At 39.1% G+C, this 26,014-nt stretch overlaps 1 protein-coding gene across 1 annotated transcript in view; it reads right to left on the minus strand.

Annotated features, from left to right (window-relative positions):
• Positions 1–26,014, minus strand: part of LOC122804850 (glycerol-3-phosphate dehydrogenase 1-like protein) — a gene marked incomplete in the record, with an annotated part of 523,996 nt that overhangs the window by 440,262 nt on the left and 57,720 nt on the right. Inside the window, 1 exon segment of the mRNA XM_044075007.1 lies at positions 1–85. This exon segment is cut by the window's left edge and continues 43 nt beyond it. Within this exon segment, the coding sequence (XP_043930942.1) occupies positions 1–85 (85 nt within the window).

A 26,014-nucleotide genomic window follows, 5' to 3' on the forward strand; every position in this document is an offset into this window, starting at 1 on the left:
ACCAACTGCTCACAAACTTGGCTAACAAATTGGTGAGGTAAAACAAATACAAGGACATCTGCTTCTGCTGCTGCTTCGTGTACATCTGGGACAGCAACCTACAGAAAAATGGAAGTGAAACACAAAGATAATATATATTTGCATGCCACAGTCTCCTTCACAGAATTCATAAAACCTTATAAGCACTTAGGATAATGCCCAATACTGAGTTACTTGATATATTCAGGGAATTTATATGCCACAGGAAAACTCAGAACAAACTGCCTATCATGGCTAAAGATAAGTGCATACACTGTTTAATCTCCAAACTCTTCTAGAGACCAGTAGTGTATTGGCATGCGAATGATAACTTCAGTGGCAATTCTCTGGGGGCTCCCTTTGTATATTTGCACACCTCAGAACTAAGAAAATTAAGTGCCATAAGAAAAAAATATATACAAGTCTGAAACTGCTTTACCATGGAGAATTCCAACTTCTATGAGATGAAGTAGTCTGAGTTAGTATATAGAAGAAGACAGGGATTGGGGTGCATGCCCTCACAACACAGGTTCAGACAGGTTTGCCTAACTGCAAAAAAATGGTTTTAATGCATAAAAGGGAGCTTTGCATTTTGCTGTTATTTTAGAAGACTCTGACTTAATTTTTGAGTGCTGTGATTAGCAGGATCAAGTCTCACACTTCCCAACAGGTTGCTCATTCTGTGAGCCCCCATAGCAGCAGCACTGTGTCATCAGCCCTGATTCAGAACCAAACTCAGATCAGAACTGCTACTGCATACATATCCACACTTTAGTGATGGACGGTTCTGGTAGTAAGATAACATATGTGGGTTCACCACGAACCTTGTTCCATCTGTAGAATAACTGGCATCATCACACTAAGAAAAGATTTGCTTATCTTAACATAGGGAGAAGAAACTATCTACTTTCAGTGGACCTTGATAACTGCGCTAACTTTCTACCCATCAGAAGGAAGAAAATGACATTCTAAAAATGGGTGGAACAGGGAACATTTTTCTCTCCATACTCTTCACATTAGTTTTGAACCATGTACAGTTTTCTGTTAAAAGGCAACAAAAAGTGAAGAACTTACAGGATTATAATTGGGTCACTAATCATTCCCAGTCTGCTAAGTGCTCAAGAAACAAATTCCTAGAAACTCATCCAGAAACCAGTCATGAGAGTTGAGTTTCTTTGGTCAATTTTGAGAATGAATAACACACTGAAGCTCTGATGAGAGACCTGAATCGTAGTCATGTTTCTTTGTCCTACATTGAGATCTTTAGTTCACCCTATGTATTACCAGTTTAAAAAAAAAAGGCAGGAGCACAAAGAAGTCACCAATGAGTGGTAACTTGCATAACGAATGTCCAGGAGGCTGGAGTAGGGAAGGCATTGTCTGCCACCACTGTGAAGCAGACTGCCTGCCCCCCAGGGGTAGAGTTAGGTCATAACAGATGCCCTCATTGCTGTGATACTGGCAAGAATGCAAAGTACCCTCACAACTACCTAAATGATGATGGCCCCCACCTCTGGTACCTCTCCCTCTGTACTGTCTAAAATGTTCTGGTAAAGGGGGGCAAATTAAAATGTCTGACTGGTAGGAGGCTTGATGGTTATCAAGCGTGGGAGCAAAAACAGCAGAGAAAAAAGTAATCCGTTTGTCTCATTTTTGCCATCCTCATAATTTCTACTCTAACTGATGCATGTAAATAACCATTTTAGCAGTCGTGCTATTATGTAAAATGAGTATGCAAATAAAAAAATGTAAGATGCACATGCAGTAAAAGTAGTAATAACTTTTTTTATTCCATTGGATTCATAAGTATAGTATGTAGCGACACACAGCAGTAGTGCATACTAAACGTGCATGTGTATATGCTTCAGATACAGGGATTGTGTCATACATAATGGGGTGCCCTCCTATTTCTGGATCATATACATTGGCTGTGGAACAGTGATGCACTAGGACTGCCTCTGGCACCATAGTCATGGCAGGAAGCAGTTAGTTTCTCTGACTATTGAACTGATTGCAAAGCAGGGTATGTTAGCATAACATGCTAATATTGGTATTCAGTGAAGTGACTACTCCCATTAGCTGAAGCATCACTGCATCGGGATGGGACTGAGTGTGGTGCGGGTACGGTAGCAGGTCAGCCTGCACAAAAGGAAAAAGGTGGAATGCATATTATATTGTCACCAAAGAAAAGTGTTTTACTTTATGGATTTACAACATTTTTTACTGATGTAGGTCTGGAGCAGCACAGCAGTGTAAATGAAAGTTGCCATCCTCTTGTACTTTTGGGACAACTGTTACTTTGTGGTTTTGGTCTCCAATTTCTGGGAATGTGACCAGCTTATACACAGTTGTCCCTATGTCTGTGAATTTTTGGCTATCGTGGGGGGGTTAACAATTTGTACATGTACTGCATGCACAGAGTACTGCTGCTACACAATGGGGCAGGAGTGCATATAGTGACTCACCCCATTGTTCATGAATCACCCTGGGCTTTGGTAGGCATTTTTCTGCATATCAGCCCTAAACCATTCAACACTATGTTCATGATTCTTGCTCAAAATCACTAGAGAGAGATTACATCAGGAGGCAGAGCATCACAGCAGTTTACTTCTTTAGCATAACAAAATCTTTATATCCTTAATTCCAGAACCCCTCTTTGCACATTCACTGCTTTTGCCAGATTGTCTGTGTTAGCACATATCAAAGAACACATGTTGAAACCACAAACCTCATGGCTTGTAAAATACATAATGTGCATATTTAAAAGGAACGTTCCACAAAATGTTGCAGTGATTCAATGATGAGTGTCAGAATTGATGGGAGAAAGAATGGGGCAGGAGTTGGATCCATGCAACTGTAGAATTAATTGTTACCTAAAGCACTCAGACTTGACTGATCACACATCTTCAGTCTGTAACTTCATTTTGTGTTATCAGAACTATATTTACTCAGTATCTCGTTGTCAGGAGTTGTTTAAAACCTACTGTTTTTCTCCTCCTAAAACTGAATAAATGCTGACCTTAAAATTATAAGATAGTAATAAATGTATGACAGTTTATCAGACAATTTTTGGGGGGGTCAGTATTATACAGCCCCTGTACTTGGTGACTAGGATGATCATGTTCTCCAGCCCAGTACTTTTGTTTAAGTTTACTTTACTTACCTCATCTCCACAGGACTCCTTTAATGCTTCACCCCCCACCACCACTGCATCAGTGCATCAGTACCATACTTGGTTACATATTACCATACCTGCAATCTTATGCCAGCTGATAATGAATGTTTTTCATTCACCAGTTCACTTCCTGAGGAAGACTCCCCTCGATATCATGACACTTTAAACAGGACTTAACATATTTGAATTTTTCCTCTACAATGAAATGTTTACCTGGATCAAAAAAATATTGATATTTTTTATAAACCCATTCTTATGGAACCATCCCAGAGGGATGATATTTATACAGCACAGAAGTATTCTGTCCCCATAACCCAGTCCTTGAATGGGCAGGTCTCACTTTTATAGTGCTGTTCTGGATTTATGGTCCCACTCTGAAAGAAAAATAATAACATGGATCCCTTTTACATTCTTGCTGCTCATATAAATCAAAGACACACGTGCACCTTCCATGATGTGCTGAACACAGACAGGTCTAATAAAACGTCATAACCTACCACTAACTTTTTTCTTGGGCTGAAACGTTATCTGTCACATGTGGGCCAACTGTAAGCTTCATATGGGCAGTAAAGATGCTCAGGAACTTCCCTCAGTTTCTAAAGTGAAATTCTTAAGTGGCTGGACATGTCCCTGATTCCAGTGAAACAGCTGTCAGAGCTGCAGGATGACATGGCTCCATCTCTCATTAATTTTACTAGGAATTTAGACATGGGATTTTGGATACCCTTTTGGCAGCAAGATCCTGCTTGAAAAGGATACTCAAAATGCTATATAGCACTCCCAGCATCCATGTATACTTATGTTCCAGACCCATGGCTGCTTTAAGCAAAATGCGACTTTTAGTGTCATCAGTGTTAGATTGTTAAATGTTAAGGTACCCTTCCACTCACCAGAGTGCACTAACTTGACCCCTCCCAACCCTCAGCACTCCTCATTATGCAGAATTTTTCTAAAAAATCTTTAGTGATTTGTAGGTGAAAGACAACTTCTTCAGTTTCAAAGCAGCATACAAAGGACCAATATTGTTTGTAAACATTGTGCACATGCTAAAACTGCATTTTTAGCCTATCGAATATCATAGTAAAGGACAGGACTTGTTTTATCTGAAATAAAAAAAAATGTATAATTCAGTAAGATGGGATTAAAGTACTACAGAAAGACAGAACAGGAGACTGGTTTAGAGGATGTCAGAAAGCACTGTATAGGGACGCAAACATTAAGGTGTCACTTAATGGGCTGACAGAATCGAACTAAGCAGAGCTGATAACAGTAGCACTGGTCAAAGTGGTGTGGTGCAGGCAACAGAAAGGACGAAGTTGAGGGGAGGAAAGACCTCCTTTAAACATTCTGTGCATGGCTGACATCCAGTGACACAGAATATGCCCAGGGTCTCATACATTTATTTTATTTTACTTTATTTAACAAATATGTGATCTGGACCACTAGGGCCAATTTGCAGTCATAACCTGGTTATATGATAATGAAAATAAAAATAAGTATGATTACAATACCTAGTTTACATATGCCTGACTATATGATACATTGTAAGTAATATATTATTAGTAAAAAAGTGCAGATCACACACAGCACACAAAACTCAGAATAAAGAATACACTCCTAGACATAAATAAATGAATATGCACCACCAGTGCATCCACAAGTGGCATCTTCAAATTTGAACGTCTAATCCCTTTTCAAATAAAGTTTTTGAAAGAACATTTTTTTAACTCGCAAGGTAGCAAGTTCCAGACTTGTGGACCTCGTACTCCAAAAGTTCCAGAAGGAAATGAAATGAGTGAAAGGGAGTATCTAGGCCCAAACAGCAAAACTGGATCTAAGTAGTCCAGGAAAACGTTTTGCTATAAGCAGATATTTAATGAACTGCAGTAACTAAACTAATTAAATTAAAGACCATTCATCAGATGAGTAATTTTGTACTCAGCATTCCTGGAAGCCAATCAACTTCAAGACAAGTATTACAGTGATTAAGAAACTTGGGAACCCTGCTTACAAATCTACTAATTTTATTTTCAGCAGTTTGAACACTTTTTGGATACTTTCCCGCAGCTAATGAATTACACATGATGTGTACAGCTGTGTGGGACTTAACACTTTTGCTATTGTTGCTTTGGCTTCCTTACATAACAAATTAAGAGACTGTGATAATTCACTAATGCTGTGCGAGTCACAGCTATAATGTAATTAGTGTGACAAGAATAGACCAGTACTAGGGCCAGGCACAAACCAAGATACTTATACGTAGTGAATGCACGCTTGCTATGTGTACCACAGAAGGTGAAAGTATCTTATGTGCCAGGTAGCCTTTTATCAGACCTTTTCTGGATTGTAACATCAAGTCCCATCTGCCTCAATCCATTACTAGCTGTTGGATAACTTTAGGATTGATATCATTAATTTCACTGTGAGAGAGTCAGACAGCCACATCCTCTGTTATTCTTTAGCGAGATTCATGGCCACCGATTTCAAAAATAATATGAAGAGTGGTGAGCCTACACCTGAAGCTTGAAGGACAACTGTCATTACCGGAAAAGGATAGGAATCAAGAGTAATCAATGGCTCCCTCGAAAGTTCTTGTCTCAGTCAGTCAAAGAATCATTCAACTTAGTTCACTACATCCAAGTCCAAATAGTCCTACTTTTACTGATAGTTTATCACAATGAAAAGAATCAGAAGCCCTTGAGAGATCTAAAAAGATGACACCAGTTAACTCACCATTGACTGTGTTCTCAAGTAAAGCATGTATGAGGGACAAAAGAGCTCTACAATATCTCTGTCTCTTCCTGAATCCACGCTGATGATCAGTAGGGAGTTCAAAAGTTTGTTTCTTTTTTCACCAAAAGGCCACTTTAGCTAATGGTGAAATGACTGAAATATGCCTGAATTACTGCATTGCCTTCCCTTGATCTGTTTTTGTAGACAGACAAAATGCACACATATTTACCAGACTTCTGTGAAAATGAAAGAAGCCCTACAGGTAGTTGAACAGGTGCTAACAGATGTGAAGTGCAACTCGGTTTAGAATATAATAAAACGTTATCAAATTCATTAGGCTAAAAGGGGCATTAGGAAAAGGAAGAAGGTTACTACTGCAAGATGAGGGAAAGAAATACAGAGGGAATTAGATGGATAAATTACAAGCTGTTAGAAAAAGTGAAGTCTCTCCTGGGGTGGCAGGAAGGGAGGATAAATACAGTGGTGGGGAAAGACATTCTGGTAGAAATGATACTACTCTTGGAAAATGAATGGAAATACAAGCAGCAGGAAAAATAGGGGAAGCAGAGGCTGCACAAAGTTCGGAAGATTTCTGAATGTTTTCTTTCAAAAGGTAAACCCCCAAGTCAGGGAAAAACAAGATGATTGTCCCTAGACATTTGGGAAGGTGGAAGATATTTATTTATTTATTTGCAGTTGGTTTACCAGGATAGTCCATTGGGCCAAAAGAACCCGTTTTCAATGGAGTCCTGGGGAGAAAAGCTCCAATACAGACAAAAACAGGTACATGCAAAATTACAATAATACTTATACAGAGTAAAATATAAAACATTTAACACATTTAGGCTCAAAACTTCAAGAAGCATTCAAAACAATATAATCTGATGTGGATTAGATGTCAGGGGAATAAGTTAAAAGAGTAATGTTTTATGCTTTCAAAGAAGTTGTTCAGAAGAAAACATAGACTTGCATTACAGGGTAGGTATTCTGAGGGAACATAAGCTTAGATAGGAAGAGTTATGTATCATATATGGGAAGAAGAATGGGATAACATAGAATTATGAGGGGAGGGAGCAAGAACAATCCCATTGGGATCTTAGATATGTATGAAGAGATTTTTGAACATGTACTGGTTAGTGGTGGTACGAATGGATGGTGGAAGTGAGTTCCAGAGACGAGCAAGATTAAAAGATAATAGGTGTTTACCTGAGGGATGAGATGGTTTTATGTACTTGTAGTAGGTTTTGATTGTTAGACCTTAAGACTCTGTTAGGTAGGTGCATTTTGAGGGTGGAAGACAGGGAGGGACAGAGAGAGGGGCTAAGGATGAGTTTGTGAGCGAAGTCAGCTGTATATATATGAGTTGATTAGGTAATTCGAGCCAGTTTAGTTTATGGAGAGAGGAGCAGTGATGAGTAGTGGACCTATGGCTGTTGGCAAATTTTGCAATTTTGTTATAGCAGGAGGAAAGCTGTTTTTTTAGAGAAGTCTGAAGATTGGTCAATAATGGAGCCCCATAGAGAAGGGAGGGGATGAGAAAAGAGGAAGCAAGTGTGATTTTAGAAGAGCTTGTAAGGTATTGATTCTGACGGTATAACATACCTAGTTTTTGATGGGTTTTTTTAATATTTAGTTGAAGATGGGAGTTGTAACTGAGCCGATTGTCAATCTGTACACCAAGTAGCTTAGTTTCAGACACTAGTTCAAGGGGTGAGTTATTTTGGCTGGTAATTGTCCCACTTTGAAGCACTTTTTCCTATTTTCTTAGGTGTTTTTGGTTTCTTTTTGTGCTTGGAGTAGATTCACATGTTTACGTTTCCAGTTGTTGCAAATGATGAGAGAAAAAAGGTAGGACTTCACTTGATGTTTGATCAAGGAAACTCACACATTCCAAATGCATAAAAAGTAATGCCATTAAGAGTTTACGGAATGTCTTGCATGTAAATACTATAGTTACTCAGTATCTCTCACCTTTCTTCTGTCATATTACCTGCAGTTAGCTTCTGGTGCAGTTCAACATTTGGCATTAGCAAATGCTTGTTCTCCCATAATATGATTTATTCAGATTTTATAGAAAAATTCAAAGCAGCGAACAAAAAAGACAATGTACAGCAATACTACTGCTGTGTGAATACAAGCAGTTATAGAGTTAATACTTCAAAGATGACACCATAGCTAAATATAATTTTTTTTTGTTTTGCTACGCAAGTTAGACTACAAGAAACAGCAAAGTACTGCATTACACAGTAACAGGGTGTAACAGCAGTAACCTTAGCAGTTAAGGACATATCCATTGTGTCAAGAGTACTCAAAGAAGAAATGGAAGCTTCTCTCTTAACTGTACCACACTTAACATTCCCAAGCAAACCGTGCTCCAGACCCCCCCCTCAAGAGGGAAGGGAAGAAAAATCACCCATGTTTGTCTGTCTTTCGTCTTTTTCCCAGTAAGGGGTCGCCACAGCAGAACTCCGGTCCGCTAATGATTGGCAGTAGATTTTTTTTACGAAACGCCGAGGTGCCAGCTCGATGCCCAACCTTCAACGAAGGCACGCCCATTTACACACGCATGTCTTTCGAACACTACCCAACCGCGGGGAGGACATGCAGACTCCACACAGAAGGCACTCCCAAGCCAAGCCGAGAATCGAATGGGAGAACCTCTTGCTGTGAGGTAACAACGCTACTGCCGTACCACGTCCATATTTTATGTATTTAATTATTCATTTATTTATTTTACTTCATTTTTAAATTACCTTCAGGTTCCTAGTCCCACAAGATCATCATCTTCTCAGCTGCACTTCAGATCCATTCATTCTCTCCCACAAGTGCAAACTCACCAGCCCACTTGTTCCTCTCTGTAGTAGGAGTCAAATGCTGAGAATAGTGCCTTCATCAGCTCCTAGGAACAGAGTGTGTATAACAACCCGCGTCCCCTCTCCATGATTATGATGACCTCTTGCTTGCACACAAGAAGGACGTAAACTTATATACACAAAGCTCACAGTTCTCAGTGCAATGCATCACACAGGCCAGCACAGAAGGAATACTCCTCACTGGAGACCAACTATGGCTCCACCACTTTGAAGGGTGACTTACCATTTGCTGCTCAACTCCCACCCCCATGTCCCAGCTCCCCAGCACCCAAGTCACTAGATGAATCCAAGACTCCTGGGATAAATGTCAGGGCTTTATTGCTCTAAACAATGGAGTTGGTGCTGGAACTTATTCTTGAGATGTCTTTGTCCTTTCATGTGGACAGTCCTAGCTTTTGCTGGTACCTACTTGTAACAAACTATCCTAACATAATGCCATTTTTCAGCATCAGAGACAGAAGGGATATCACACTGGTTTAGAGATCATTTCTACTTCTCCACTCCTTACATTAAATAAATAAAGTACAGCTTGCCGAGCCACATTTTGGCCCAAATAAATCTTTTGCGAGACATAAATCACTCAGCTGTGGCTGATCTACATTAACACAGAAGCTCAATAAAACCAACTTGATAAAGCAGAATGCAGGTTGCCTACAAGCACTAGGTAGGATAATGGAGATGTACCATCTGCCATCCTTTCTGCCTAATGATAACACTTGGGGTGAAGGAAAAATACACCTTTCTCTTTTTTGAATACCCTTCTGAGCCTACGTAGTGGTCCGCTTTTACCTCATTTATGCCGTATTATTGTAATAGCTGGGTACACTTGCAACATGTATTATAAATTTCTTCCTCCCTCTTCTTCCATCTTGAACACAAATCGGAGTTTCTTTTACAAATGCTCAGAATAAAATGCACACTGTCTTACAAACTTGAGTATAATACTGCTAGTACATTTCAGGGCTTGAATATGGCTACCTATGTATTCAGTTTCTGGAACACTGCACATTTTACCAATATGAAAAAATGCTGCTGTGTTGTAGCAGTAGCAAGGCTGGTGTCCTTTTTCTAACCAACAAACATATTTAGTAAATTATCACTTATGACATTAGGCAGTCATACATTTATATAAATGAAAACAAGTTATATTAATATAATCCCAGCTGCATGCAATTTACAACACAAACCTTACTGACGTAAACCTATACACATCACTTATAATCTACCCAATCAGTCAGCCAAACATTAAGCAGCTCGTTCACATCCTGCCTTCTTTTAAACCTCGTTCCTCCCTGTATGTATTGTTCTCACAATTCCCATTTTTCCCCATGTAATTTTCTCCTACACTTTTTTAAAGATCACAATTACAGTTGTTTTATCTCTCTTACTATATTCACTACTTCTAGTACAGTTGGTTTAGGCTTTGATTTCCATTTTCTAGTAATTGCTTTTTTGGCAGCCACCATAATTAGACTCAGCAAGGCCTTATTATGTCTAGGCAATTCTGATTCTGTATCATAGCTCAGAAAAATCATTTCCCTAGTTACAATGATTTGTTCACCAAGTATCTCTGACAGAGTGGTCTGCAGGGAATCTTTAAAGTCTACCAAATGATTACATTCCCAGGAAATATGTTTCCAATTACACCTTTCTTCCTCATCACACCTCCAACATTTGCTGACTACCTGAGGAAAAATTCTCTGGAGTCTACTTGAAGTATAACAGTATCTATGTTAACATTTCTACGCAAAAATCCTAAACCTTTTAGATTCTGCTGCATATTTGGGAGACATACATAATCCCCCCATTGTTTCTTTGTGAATTTCTTGTCCAGTCTATCTTTCCAATCCCTTCTAACCTCCTCTGACTGACTTTTAAAGTTATCATGCAATATTTTATATGGTTTACTAATCATTCCTTTTAAATTGCAGCTTCTGTTCTAGATTCTGCTATAAACTATACCAGTGCTGGTCTTTCATTTAAGATCCCCACTATTTCTTTCTCTTTGAATATACACTCTAAGATCAATCCTTTATAGGGAAGGCAGTCTCTAACCTGCAGTCCAAATACATTCTTGTCATCTTCCCATTCTACTATCTTTCCATCTCTAGTTAATTGCTCCCAATACCTTGGTTCCTTTGCCAGTTTTCTCCAATAAATTCCAGCCCCCTCTTGCCTATTGTTTGTATATCTAATTGCAGTCATTCCTATTGGCAGAATCTTCTTCCTTCATTCACATGTTGGGTTAGTTAGAATACTTTCTGCTTCTTTATGGATATAATATTCTGTATGATTATTGTTATTCTCCTTAAAGATTTACATCCAAAATCCTTATTTCTTGAGCTTCCCCGTTTCATCATCATCACTTTCCACTTTGAATTATAGGTTTCTGCTTATGCTAGGTATAGGAGCCTTAATTGTGTAGCTCTGAAATACCCCTTCAAATCAGGTAATCCCAATCTGCCTTGTTCTATTGGAATAATCAGTTTATCCCACATGACTCTTGCTGTCTTCCTCTCCCAGATAAAATCCTTCAGCTCTTTATTAATTGTTATCCACAACTTCTCTGGTTGATAAAAATATGACTGACCTGTGTACAAGACTAAAGGGACTGAAATCATTTTACTGCTTGTATATTACTATCCATATCCATATAACAGAGCTTCCAATCTCTCAGTTTTTGTATTATCTTTTGTTTAGTCTCTTCCCACATATCCTTACCTACCACACCAGAATGATTTTTAATCCATACTCCTAAATACTTCATTTTATGACATCCCCATAAATATGAATATTGCCACACCAACTCTTGTGTGGGTACATAATTTACTGCTACTGCCCTTGTTTTAGCTTCATTAATTTTATATCCTGAAAAGATATGAAACTGTCTCAAAATGTTCCACAACACTGTAATGCCCTTTTCTGGTTTTGCCACGTATAAAATAATATCATCTGCAAATAGAGACAACTTTTCTTGACTACAATACCAATTACATCTTTGAATTTCTGAGTCTCTTATTTTCTTTGCCAGAGTTTATAAATATAATGCCAAAAACAAACTGGAAACAGGTCACCACTGCCTGGTTCCTCTGCTAAGGCAGAAATTATCAGAGAGGACCCCACCCACTTTAATTTTCTCCTCAGATCCCTCATAAATCCTCCTAATCCAACTTACAGGTTTATCAGGCAATGCAAATGCTTCCATTGCTCTGCTCATAAAGTCACAGCTTGTTTTGTCAAATGCTTTCTCTGCATCAAGAACCACCAACGATGGTATCTTCTTACATTCTGCTTCCCTCTTAATCATCAATGTTCTGTTAATGTTGTCAAATGTTTGCCTCCCCTCCATAAAACCACACTGATCTATATCTATCAATTCTGGCATCACTTTTGCCATTCTTTTAGCCATTATAGACATAAATACTTTATAATCATGGTTTAGTATTGCAATGGGCCTTTATGAAGCTGGAACTTATGGATCTTTACCCTCTTTAAGTATTACAGCTAACAAAGCTTTTTTCCAGGATGTTGGTACTTCTCATCCTATTAAAATACTGTTAAGCAAAACCTTCCAGATCTTTACCAGTTTTCCCCCTCTTAGCTTCCAAACTTCCATGGGAATACCATCTATTCCTGGGGATTTTCTTTAAAATCGGTTATACATCGCCATTTTTTATCTCATCACATCCTATCCTAACTGTTAGTAACTGAGCCTCATCTACCTCTAACTTTGGCATATATAATTCTTCAATAAACATTTCTATTTGTACCTTTTCTTGATTTCCATATTTCTCTGCTTTATATAGACTTTCGTATAAATTCCAAAATATTTCTAATACCTCTACAGGTTCCTGCCCTGTTACAGGCTTCCTCGGATTGGCGACACCCCTTTCAACTTTCTGTTACTGAAGTTGTTGTGCTAAAAGTTTTTCTGCTCTAGAGTTATTATCAAAAAACAGTTGTTTAACAAAAATCTTTCTAAACTCTTATATATTATCAAGGTAGTCCCTTATTTTCTGTTTTGCATTCTGCAATCGCTCCTGTCCATGTTCTGTAAGATTCCTCCTATTCTGCAATACTTTAACACGTCAGTCCCTCTAAATAGTTCTTGTTACCTCTTAACCATATCTCCTTTTCTTTTATTCCTGCCCTATTTTTAAACTTCACTAATTTTATCCCACTCCCCTAGCTATATTTTCAGAAGAAATTTCTATCTTCCCTAACAGCTCCTAAATAATTTCCACTACCCATTCCTTAAATTCCTCTTTTCAACAGATAGGTTGGAAAGCACCAGTGTCTCATTTTTACTTCATTATCCTGTGTTTTTATTTTAGTTATTATTGGTGCATGATCTGAAATATTTATTGGGTGAGTATCAAGACCTTCAATTAAATGCACATGTTCTGTGAAATGTAAATTTTGTCTAGCTTAGCCCAGTTTTTGTATCTTGAGAATAATATGTAAATTCACTCCAAACTCCTAACACTGAATTCCCATATTCCATACCAAATATTTTCATAAATATCTTCAAAAGTCTACCCTCCTTTATTATATTTTCCCTTCTGAGCCCCCCAGACACCTCTTCACTGCTGCAAATCAAATTCCAGTCCCTACCTATAATATTCCTTGCCGAAAACGGATAATTTTCCCAGAATTTTTTGACCTCCATTATAGCAGTTTTAGGTGGAATATAAATGCATGCCAATGTAATCCTCCTCCCTTCCCAGTAACCCCTCAATACTATAAATCTGTGATCGCTATCTGTTTTATCCTCTTCTATCACTGCTGGAGCTCCTCATGCAATTAATATAAGTACTCCTCTTTTCCTTTGCCCCAGGTATTCCACTGAATAACCATCCTGAAAACCTTCCTTTATCAAACTCGCATGTTCAGTTCTTTCCAAGTGTGTCTCCTGCAGAATAGCTATTTGCACTCTAAATTTTTTATGTAGTTCATCCCGCTTTTTTATATTTATCTGTGAGATCACTGACATTTACAGATATTACAGAAAGCATCAATGTATTAAAAAGTTATTATTCCCACGTTTTATGTACAATAGCTTTTTGTTAAATGTCTAGTTCCAGCTTGTGTTACATGCACACACTGTTAGGTTGAACTTTTATACAGTTGTTTCTTGTCATATCCATCTGAACCTAAGCCACATCTTACAAAACTTTTTTTTGTTTTATTAAAAGTCCTCAAACAAAAACACACACCAGTACCCTCCTAAAACCTTTAACTTAATAATAAGACACAAAAGTATGTACATCTCCAAATAGTGAAACTTTACCCTTCAGATAGGAGAGCATGTCCCAAACTGAAAGTTTATCCATGCTACAACGAATGGTGGAGCCTGTGCTTCTACTAAGTGCTGTCTATGGTTTTGTCTCATTTTTATAGCTCTCCCAGCTAGGAAACACCTGAATGCTTTCAGAGAATACTATCTCCTAGCCAATTCTCTTAATCAGATTGTAGCAGTGGAGACATGAGCACCAGATGCAGAATTGCTGCTAAGTATACATTTTTTCACTAGAAAAAGCCTTATACCTTTCAAAATTCTTTTTCGTTTACTTGGTTTCTTGTAAAACTTGTTAGTAAACCAAGCTAAGGGCCTTAATCTAGTAATTCTTTTCATGAAGAATGAGAAAAAATACATTAATGTTTCTTTTGTCATATACTTTTAACTACATTACAGTGCCTACATTTCTTAAAACTGAAGAAGAAAAAGAGAAGAAGGGAGAAAGAAGAAGAAAAAAAGAAGCATCTGTTTACAGTAGTATCCCCACTACACTTAAAAACAATGGAGAAAGCTTTTACTGTATAGCATTCAAAGAAAATCATACACTATAAAAATAGTACTATTAACAAAATGTTTTGCTTACAGTTAACTTTTTCCCTCCTCTTCACCTCTCCTAAGTATTTTTGAACATTAATGACATGAAGTAGGGCATATACTTTACAGTCCCAACAAAGTCCCCAAAAGTCCAATATTTCCAGATTTTCTTGTTCTGTCATATTTCACAGATATATTTATTGATTTATAATCCCACATTTGTCAAGTTCCAAGTTAATGGTTTTATTTCTGTTCATCTCCATCTCCCAAATCCTGTCTCTGCTTCATTTCTAATGTACTCTTGATTCTTTAAGTCAGCTGTTGTGCTCATGAAACATTGGAAAATGTTTCACTGGCACAGTCTTTCTGTGGTCTTTATTGCCAGGAGAACAAGAAGCAGAATCTCCTTCTATCTCACAGCTCACTTTTGTTGGACAAACTTTTGTACTTCTTCCTTAGCATGTACTTCATGAAAAAATGATTTTGTCCCTTCAAGGAAGAATATTTTGAAGATAGCTGGGTACAGCAGCTTGAATTTCATGCCTGTTTCTCAACATTCCCTGAAAAGTGGAATAATTTTACTACTTTTCTGCCTGGTGTACAATGAGTAATCATTCTCCACAAACACTGCTGTCTCCATCTTTTAGTACTTTGTCCTTCTGCCACAGTTTTGTCAAAATCAATTCTTTGCATCTTTACTATTAAAGTCTAGGTTGTTTTCTCATAGCCAGGTTTGGAGCATACACACGATGTGCCCTTTCAATTAACAACTCTTGCTGTGCAAAACCAGACCAGGTGGTTATTTGTGCTTTCATAAAATTAATACAGTCTGCTCCTTCCAGCTTCTATGGTACAGCTGAATACCTCAGGTTTTCCCTACGTGCTATGTCCACTAATTCTACTATTTTTGAAACATCTCTTCTTGAGCAGTCTCATATTCAACCAGCCTTTTCTTCATTTCGACCTCTGATTTTTGCAGTTTTATCACAACATCTGATTAGCTGTTTAAAGCTTCTTCTATTTTATCCAGCCTTTTGTTGTTTGACTTTATATACTCCACTGGTGTTTCATTTATTTTAACCAGGTATGTGTGCAGTTTCCTCTAGGCTACTGGAAGTCATGTCCGGACATTGCACTGCTTTTTGATGAACAGCTGCAGTACCTTTCCCAGTCAGTGCTTACCTTTTGTAGATGGTTTTCCTTCAGGTTCTCTGTTTTTCTTTTTTCCTAGCATCTAGGCAGTGCACTTACTGGCCAGTTGCTGAAATTTATCCAGAAAAAAAATGTCCACTGGCCTTCTCTGCGGAGTTTCTGTTTTTACACTGGGAGAGCTCGAATTAAGCTGTTACACAATATGCAGCTATCTTGGAAGTCCCTAGCTGGGCTGGTGTTAATATTTGAGGGTGACGAGCACGTTTCAAACTGGGGGCACTGCTCTGAAAACTTTTCTGCAATTCAAGTGTAAAGTAGAAAATACTTCCTTCATACCCTCCTTATTACCAGCTTCCAGACTTCACCACCACTAAATATCCTACAGACCTGCAACTTCTTCATTCCTACTTCCCTGATACCTGAAATCTATACAGATCCCTTTACTTAATCATGCTACTCCTCAGCTTGTCATCTATTCTTTTCCTCCTACAGAGCCATCTGTCATCCTACTATGATGCAATAATAGCTCTTAACATCTCTTCAGCTCTGTTCCAACCACATACCCATACTTCCTCTCTAAACTCTTCACACATTGCACCAAACCTGTTTAATGATGCACCCCAGCTTTACCCCATATACAGACTAACTCCATTTCAACTCAAATCAAAATAAAATCAAGTAGAAAAAACTGTCCAAAAAACAAGCATCAATAATAGACTAATATTCTAAAATCCTCCTAGGACGAGACATTTACACTAATCCTGGCCCCACGTTTCACAGCTAAAATCAAGACAATCTCCTCCCACTCACTACTTGAACCCCACAATGGTCGATCCTCACCATGGCAATCTAACTTTTGACACCATAAATATTAGAAGCATAAGGAACAAATCTATTGAACTGCATGCCTGGATTACCCAACACAAGACTGATATTCTCACTACAGCTGAAATGCTGCTTAAACCTAGCAAACATGACTCTGAAATTAAAAAAAAGGAAAATCTACCAACAATGGTAGAAAGATTACCAATGGTAAAAAGAGAAGTAAGAGAGAGGGAAGGGAAAACTACCAACAAAGGCCGTGGGGAAAAATTACCAATGGTAAAGGAAAACTACACACATGCTAAGGGTAGACTAAAGACATATAAAAGTAGAGATTTCAAAAATTACTTAAGGAAAGGAAGTAAATATAAAATTTTACTTAGCTACAAGAGAGGCGTCGGCTGATGCAGCAAACAAGATCTGATGTAATGTGGAGGAAGGCATTGTGGGTAGACTTGCAGCTTGAGAGATTTTTTTAGCTGATGCAAGCTATATATCGGCCGTATTAGTTCTGAGGATCAGAACCGTAACCCAGAAGTCAAGAACAGATGAAGAATGACAAGATCAGATAATCTGTCATAATAATTTCTTCTTCCATTTTATACATATATATATATATATATATATATATATATATATATATATACATTCACATATTCCTTCTGATACTATAAAATAATGAATTTCAGACTTTAACGTACCTCTCCTACAAGTCCATGTTTTTATTCCGTATAACCAGTTTTCCACATTTCATTATTTCCATCATGTTTTACATCGTTTCCTCTTCTTTTTATTTCTCCTTAAATCACAGTTAAAACTTCCTGTGATTATGATATGCATATTTATAACTACATAATCCAGTACCTTCTGAAATACATTTATTTTTTTACACAACTCACAAGCATATATTGCAATAATTCTACAAACATTTTCTTGCCATCTTAAATCTATAAATTGTTAATCTTCCCGTTTTAACTAATATAAAATCCACACTCTTCACTACTCTTCTACATATTATGCAGTGCTATTCCTGAACACTGTCCATTCCCTATGTTCCATAGTGTTTTTCACATCCCATATTTTTTGCGTCTGTAATCTTTATTCCTATATCAGAAATCTTATATCCTCCAAAATAATATCAACATCACATTTGTTACACCATTTTAAAACTGCTATCCTTCTTGTTATATGCCATTTACATTAACTGAAAAAATCCTTTACTTATTCCTTTCTGTTTCTTAATTTAAGATAAATTGTTTTATGCTTACACTGGTTTCTTTACATTTTTGTTATTAATTTCCTTTCTTCTTTTCTTTTACATTAATGGTTGTAAAATTTATTTTTCTATCTTTTATTCTTTTACCAACACAATTTTTTCCTCTTACCACTTTCTAACTTATACCTTCTTCATCACTAATTTCTAACTCTATTTCTAATTCCTCTCCTTCATTATTTTCTTTTTCAGTTATCTCCCTTTTTCCTTCTAAAGTTTCATATGTTTCTATTTCTTCATTCCTGTTTTGTTCTTTATTATTGCTCTGATTCAAAACACTCAACTCATTTTTCTCTTTACAATTCATCCATATATGTTCCTTTTTTACATTTATAACATTCAAGTTCATATTCCTTTATTTCATGTCCTGTTTTACCAAACATATAGCATTTCTTTTCATCACAATTAATAAATAAATGTCCCTCTTTTCCACACAAAAAACATGTTTTTGGTTGTCCCCAATATTTTACAACACCCTTTTACCTTCAACATTTGTAAAACTTGGAATACATACATTTTTTCCATTTCCATTATTTAAAATGACATTGCAATCCCATGCCAAAGTCCATAAACAACTATTACCACAAACATTTGAAATGTCTATTATTTCTTTACATATATTTTTTAAATATTTTAAAGTCTGTATTTCCACCTTAGTTCAAAATTCTGTGTGTCCTTACCACAAATTTTCTTTTTAAACTGTCCTATTTTTTCTTTACTTTCATTCTGTCTTGCATTTGCCACCGTCTTCACTTATCTTTTCTTTACTTTTCCACTGCCTCCTTCCAATGTTGCTTCTACGCCCTCCTCATGTATTTTCTCCATGATGTCCTCCCATGATACTTCATTTTCTGGCTCACTCTAGTTAATTAAATCTTGAAGTAAATCATCCCCACAACGCACTTGACTGGAGGGTTGTAAAGTACAGCTGTGTACACCTACCATCAATATAGATGTTCGAGTGTATTCACTGTTGTAGTCATCAAATTTGGGTTATCGGCTTGCAGGTAGCCCTCAGTCGGCCTGATTATCAAAGTCTTGGGTCCTGTGTCGGTTGCTGTCTCATCTTCCATGACGTCAGGTAGTTAGGGGTATAAAGCATGCAGCCGACTCCATTACATCAGTTTTTCTTGCCCCAGATGTCAGGTGCCCCCATAATGGGAAGCAATTATATACAAGGTTATACACCTCCAACAAAAAGCACCAGAAAGCTTTAAGCATAGTAAACAAGTATAGAGGTATAGTCAATAGAACTCAGGGGGCTGGAGGAAGGGTAACCAGGACTGCAAAAGTGAATACACTCGAACATCTACATTTAATATAAGTGTACACAACTGTACTATGTTCTTCGTGTTTCAATGTTGCAGTCATTACATTTGGGTAGATTCCCAAAGCTAAGGATGGGAGGAGGCAATTAGACAGCATTAGGTCCGGCTTTATAAGGCCCTGCAAGACTGCAGTGGCAAAGCCAGCTCTGGTTTTAGAAAAAATTGGCAAGTGGTAGTGCTTGGTGAAGGTATGTACAGAACTCCAGGTAGCAGCTTCTAGGATGTCCCTGGTAGGGACACCTCTGAGAAAGGCTGTAGAGGTAGATGCAGCCCTGGTGGAATGAGGTCTTATCTCCCGTGGGGTAGGTTTTCCATGGTGCTTATGGTAGAAATTAATGCAATGGCCTATCCACTTAGAAATGGTTTGCTTTGAAATAGCTTTTCCCTCTGCTCCTGCAGCAAATGCAACTAGCAGCTGTTCAGATTTCCTGAGAGGCTTAGTCCTGTCCAAGTAAAATCAAAGTTGTCTGTGCATGTCTAAGGAGTGTAGTATTCGTTCACCTTTGTTCTGTGGATTACAAAAGAAGGTTGGCAAATGAATGGACTGGTTAAGGGCCACACTGGATACCACCTTGGGCATAAAGGAAGGATTGGTCCTGAGGGACACCCTGTCCGCATGAAAGATGATGAAAGGCTCCACTGCCATGAGGGCCTGTAATTCAGACACCCTTCTTGCTGAGGTGATGGCTAGAAGGAAGGCTGTTTTCCAAGAAAAAGAATTTCAATTCTGCATTTGCAGCTGGTTCATAGGGAGGCAGAGTGAGCTTTTCCAATACAAAGTTAAGGTCCCAGGGTGGAGTAGGGGCTCTCCTGGGTGGTCTTAGGTTTTTGGCCCCTCTGAGGAATTGCTTCAGCAGTGGATGAGAGAAGAGGGGTGGCTCTGTATTATAATGTGCTGAAATGGCAGAGGCATGAATTTTGATGGAAGAAAAGGAAAGGCCCTTGTGAGGCATCTCAGTTAAGTATTGAAGAATATGAGGTAAACTGGGCACTGTTGTGCCCATCCCCTGAGTTTGGCTCCAGGAAAAGAATCTTTTCCATTTTTCAACATAGGATTTTCTAGTGCTAGGCCTCCTTGCCTCCAGAATGACATCCATCACTTGCTTACCGAGGGATGGTAACGGAGCGGTCAGGTAATTAGCCAGCCTGCAAGGTTCAAGGTTTGAAGCTGTTGGTGCAGAATCTGGCCCTCCTGCTGAGACAGCAGGGCAGGGTTCTGAGGCAGGTGCCATGGTTCCAGCAGTGACACAGTGCGCAAGAGGGGGTACCAGTGTTGGCGGGGCCAGTCTGATGCAAACAGTATTGTCCTTGATTTGTCCTGTTTGATCTTTAGTAGCAATTTGGAGAGGACAGGCAGAGGGGGAAAGGCATAAACTTGTATTCAAGCTTGTTCCCAGGAATTCAATTTGTTGGCAGGGTACTAGATGTGATTTCTTTTCATTTATACTGTACCCCAGAGAAAGTACAGTTGTGTACACTTACCATAAATGTAGATGTTCAAGTGTATTCACTGTTGCAGTCATTACATTTGGGTAATCTGCTGGCAGGTTGCCCTCAGTCGGCCTGATTAACAAAGTCTTGGGTCTTGTGTCGGTTGCTGTCTCCTCTTCTATGACGTCAGGTCGTCAGGGGTATAAAACATGCAGCGGACGTCATTTTCTTAAGTTTTTCTTGCCCCGATGTCAGGTGTCCCCAAAAAGGTAGCAAATACATATATATATATATATATATATATATATATGTATGTATATATATATATATATATATATATATATATATATATATATATATATATACATGCATATATATATATATATATATATATATATATATATATATATATATACACATGCATCACTATAAACTTTACCTTCATCTACAAGCAAATACACCACACAGGTTGTAGAAGATAGAGAAGGATATATAAACTCCAGAATGACAGGGGGGTGGCGGGAGGGTAACCTGGACTGCAACAGTGAATACGCTCAAACATCTACATTTATGGTAAGTGTACACACCTGTACTATGTTCTTCGTGTTTCACTGTTGCAGTCATTACATTTGGGTAGAATCCCAAACTATGATTGGGAGGCTGGAGCTAAACAGCATTAGGTGCGCCTATAAGGCCCTGCAGAACTGCAATGGCAAAGCTTGCCCTGGACTTAGAGTAGAGAGGCAAATGATAATGCTTTGTGAAAGTGTGAACAGAACTCCAGGTAGCAGCCTCTAGAATGTCTTTGGTTGGTACTCCTCTGAGAAAGGCTGCTGAAGTAGCTGCAGCTCTGCTGGAATGAGACATAATGCCCTTGGGCACAGGTTTACCATGGTGTAAGTAGCAGAAACGGATGCAGTGGCTTATCCACTTTGAAATTGTCTACTTTGAAATACCCTTTCCTTCTGATCCTGCAGCATATGTCACTAGTAATTGCTCAGTTTTTCTTAGAGCTTTAGTCCTGCTCATGTAGAATCTTAGCTGCCTGTGTACGTCCAAGGAATACAAAATTCTCTCCCCCTTGTTCTGTGGATTTGGATAAAAAAGTTGGCAGATGAATTGTTTGGTTAAGAGCCACACTGAAAACCACCTTAGGCATAAAAGTAGGATTTGTCCTCAGAGATACCCTGTCCTGGGTAAAATATGATAAAAGGCTCTACAGCCATGAGGGCCTGTAACTCTGAAACTCTTCTTGCTGAAGTAATTGCTAGTAGCAGAGCTGTTTTCCATGATAAGTCAAGCATCTCAGTTAAGTATTGCAATATCTGAGGAATATTTGGTTCTGCTGTATCAGTTCCTTGTGCTTGATTCCAAGCACAGAATCTCTTCCATTTGTCAGCATAAGATTTTCTAAGTACTAGGCCTTCTGGCTTCCAAAATGACATCCATCACAACTTTACTGAGAGGTGTTGCCTGTATGACTACCTGATCAGCCATGCTGCCAGGTTCAGAGTCTGTAGTTGGTTATGCAGGATCTGATTGTTTTGCTGGGACAGTAGTTGTGGTCTTTGAGGCAAGGTCCAAGCTGGGTATTGAGACAAGTTCCTTAGGAATGGGAACCAGTATTGGCGGGGCCTGTCCGGGGCAATTAGTATCATCTTTGGTTTCTCTTGTCTGACTTTTAGGAGGAACTTGGGGAGAAGAGGCAGAGCAGGAAAGGCGTAAACTGATAGGGTTTTTCCAACTGAAGGATACGGCGTCCACTTTCCATGCTTGTCTGTGATAAGTCCATGTGCAGAATCTTTTCAATTGATAATTTTGAGGAGAGGCAAATAGATCTATGTCTGGGCTCCCCCATTTCTCTGTTATCATGCTGAAGACTTGTGGATTTAGTTTCCACTCGTGTGGATCCATAAGGTTTCTGCTTAAATCGTCTGCCAGAGTGTTTTGTTTTCCTGGCAGGAATTGAGCTTGAAGATGTATTTGGGAGGTCAAAGCTGTGTCCCACAGTGCCATGGCTAATCTGCAAAGGGGGTATGAATGTGTGCCCCCTTGCTTGTATATATACCACATGACTGTGGTGTTGTCCATCTTTATCAGTAGTTGTCCTGGATGAAGTAAGTCCTTGAAGGCTGTTAGGGCATTTGGAACAGCTAGCATCTCTTTCTGGTTGATATGTAGATGCATTTGTTTTGGTGACCATATGCCCTGAATGCATCTTCCTGCCATGTGGGCCCCCCAGGCATAATCTGATGCATCTCTTGATATGGTTTGGCTGGCAGGGGGTAGAGTGAATGGCCATCCCATGTTTTGGTGACATGCCTTTACCCACCATAGAAACTCCTGTTGCGGGCAGGGAATGAGAGGAATCATTGTTTCCAGACTGTGTGAATGTTGACTCCATAAACTTTTTAGGTACCATTTGAAGCTTCCTCATATGCAGTATTGCATATGGAATCAGTAGGATGCAGGATGCCATGAAGCCCAGAGCCTGCAGAATTTGCCTTGCAGAAGACTGGGTCTTTGTTGCCATCAGTTTGAAGTACGTAGTCAGTTGCCTTTGCTTGTCTGGCATGAGGTAAGCCATCTGGGCAGTTGTATTCAAGCTTGCACCCAGGAATGTTATCTTTTGAGAGGGTAACAGTTGTGATTTATTTTCGTTTACTGTCTATCCTAGGCAGGTTAGAAGCCTTTTCACAAACGCCAGGTGTCGAAGAAGAGTGTCCTTGTTCTCTGCTTGAATGAGACAGTCGTCCAAGTAAGGATATATTTGTATACTTCTTTGTCTGCAAAATGCAATTACTGGTGCCAGGCACTTTGTAAAGACCCTGGGCGCAGTAGATAAGCCAAAGGGCAGTGCAGACAATTGGTAATGCATTAAGCCAGCCTTGAATCTGAGGTATCTTCTGCACGATTGTCTCATTGGGACATGCAGGTATGCCTCTTTTAGGTCTAAAGTCACCAGCCAAGCATTCTTGCCCAGCATGGACAGAAGCTGCTGCAAAGTCAGCATTTTGAATTTTGGAATGTCCAGGTATGTGTTCAAAATTGATAAATCCAGTATTGGCCGCCAGGTCTTGTCCTTTCTGGGTACCAAGAACAGTCTTGAGTAAAAACCTTTTTCTTTTTCCTGTTCTGGTACTGGCTGAATGGTTCCCATATCCATGAGGGACATAACCTGTTTCTGTGCCTCTGCCCATTGATTTTTTGGCAGATCTGGCCAACCATTTGTCACTGGCAGAGTGTGGAAATGGAATCTGTATCCCTGTGATACGATGTTCAGTACCCACTTGTCCTGGGTTATTAACTGACAATTTTGAGCAAAAAGTGCTAATTTTCCCCCTATGGATGCTGCCAAAATATAAGTGCTTGGTGCAGGCAGAGGGAAGTCATTGGGATTGCTTTCTGTAGGTTTGCGTTTCATCTATTCCAGATTTGGAGGTGGAAGCGCCCCATTGCTTTGACCTGTATGAAGCTTGCGCCTGGTATGTGGAACCCTTAGGGCGTCTGGATTTGCCCCTTTGAGCTCTGTCTGACACAGGAAAGAACCAATTTTTTGTAGGCTAATGTCTACTGAATCTTGGTGGCTGCACTTGTAAGAAATCTTTAACAGTTTGCATAGACTTAGCGTTGTCTTCCATTTTCTTTAAAACCTCTTCTGCCTTAATACCAAACAGAGAATCATGCTGTAAAGGGGCATCTAGCAATTTAGCTTTAACATGATCAGGCAAATTTTGTTTCTTTAGCCAGGCATGCCTCCTAATCACAGATCCAGTAACTGCAGCCCTGCAGGAGGCCTCTAAGGAATCAAAACCACACTGCAAAGTATGCTTTCCAACTTGTTCAGCTGCATGCAATAATTCCTGCAATTCTTTATTTTCTGCACACTCTGAAATCAACATCATTTTCTGTTTCAGCAATCCCATAACATGTTGTTGGTACTTAAGCATATGAAATTGACAGTTTAAGGCACTGATTGCCAAGGCTGCAGATGTATAAATCTTTTTCCCCCATCTGTCCAGTGCCCTTGAATCTCTGTCAGAGGGGGTAGGATTTTTTGCTGTTGAGGCCTTAACTCCCCTTTGGACCCTGTGAAATAGTCTCAGGATCAGCAGCAGGGTTACTAAATAAGAATTTATGTGAGTCAGGGACCCTGTAATACCTGTCAGGCTTACTGTGAGGCCAGAGGTAAGGAGTCAGGGGTCAAGCTCGACTCCGAAAACACATCATCCACAATGTCTAAAACAGGGGGAATAGCTAAAGGCCTGTGCTGAGGGAGAAGAAGGAAATCCCTGAGTCTCTTTTTTGATTCTGAGAAGTCTTGACTCTCCTAGTGAAAATGCTCCCTCAAAGTATGCAAGGTTTCTCCAAATGAATAATCCTCAGGAGGAGATGCAGATGGAATAGACTCCTCAGCATCAGAATCCTCATAGGAAAGTATAGATAATTCCTGATCAGAAGAGGAATCAGAAGAAACAGAAACCTGATCTGAAGATTCATAATCAGTGTCCTGCCTAGGCCTCTTAATAGGAGGGGGGGGATGGCTACCCATGATCATGGTAATAAGGTCTTCAGCCATTTTGATCATTTGTTTTTTAGGCATAGAGGCCTGTGCACGTGGCTCATGTGTCAGTTTTTTAATTTTAGAAGTTGCTTTTGTCTTTGGTTTTGCAGCTGTCGTCGGTTTGATATACAAATGTTGAGGTCTGAATACACCTTCCGAAGCCGGCGTCTGCTCAGCAGCTCCAGACTCATCCGAGGGAGATACATCCATTGGTCCAATACCCTGAGAATTTTGCGGCATGCCGGACTCCACATGGGTGTTGGTAGAGGTCTGCGACTCGAAGGTAGCGGGTATCAGGGGCTGTGAAAGCGCCTCACTGAGTACCGAGCTTCGTCATCGGTTTTGGATCTCGACTGCCTTTCTCTGTCCTTTTCTTTGTGTTTTTTATGTACTCCGGTAGTCGGATTGCTATCCAACGATATTTCTGGGTAGTTAAATCTGTTTCCAAAATATTTTGAAGCAAAACTATACCGATGCTTAATAGTGCGTTGGTTAAATCTAGCACAAAACAGACAGCCAGGCACGTTGTGATCAGGGCCTAGGCAAGGAATACAGTATAAATGGAAATCCTTATGAGGTATTTGCTTCCTACAAGTAATACAATTATTAACTTTTTCTGACATCGGTTTGGAGCAAGAAAAAGGTTTCCCCAATGGGATACTTAGCTTTAATGAAGACTTCGGTTCTAAAACTCAAACTCGAATATTTCAGTAGTCGGCCGACCGGCACTTGCGAAATGCTTCTACTTTGGGCACCGCGCAGCAAGAAAGACAAAGAAAATTGCGTCGGCTGCATGTTTTTATACCCCTGAC

The sequence above is a fragment of the Protopterus annectens genome, chromosome 6.part0 (assembly GCF_019279795.1).
Source record: "Protopterus annectens isolate FY-2018-M chromosome 6.part0, PAN1.0, whole genome shotgun sequence".
In the NCBI taxonomy this organism is placed as follows: Eukaryota; Metazoa; Chordata; order Ceratodontiformes; family Protopteridae; genus Protopterus; species Protopterus annectens.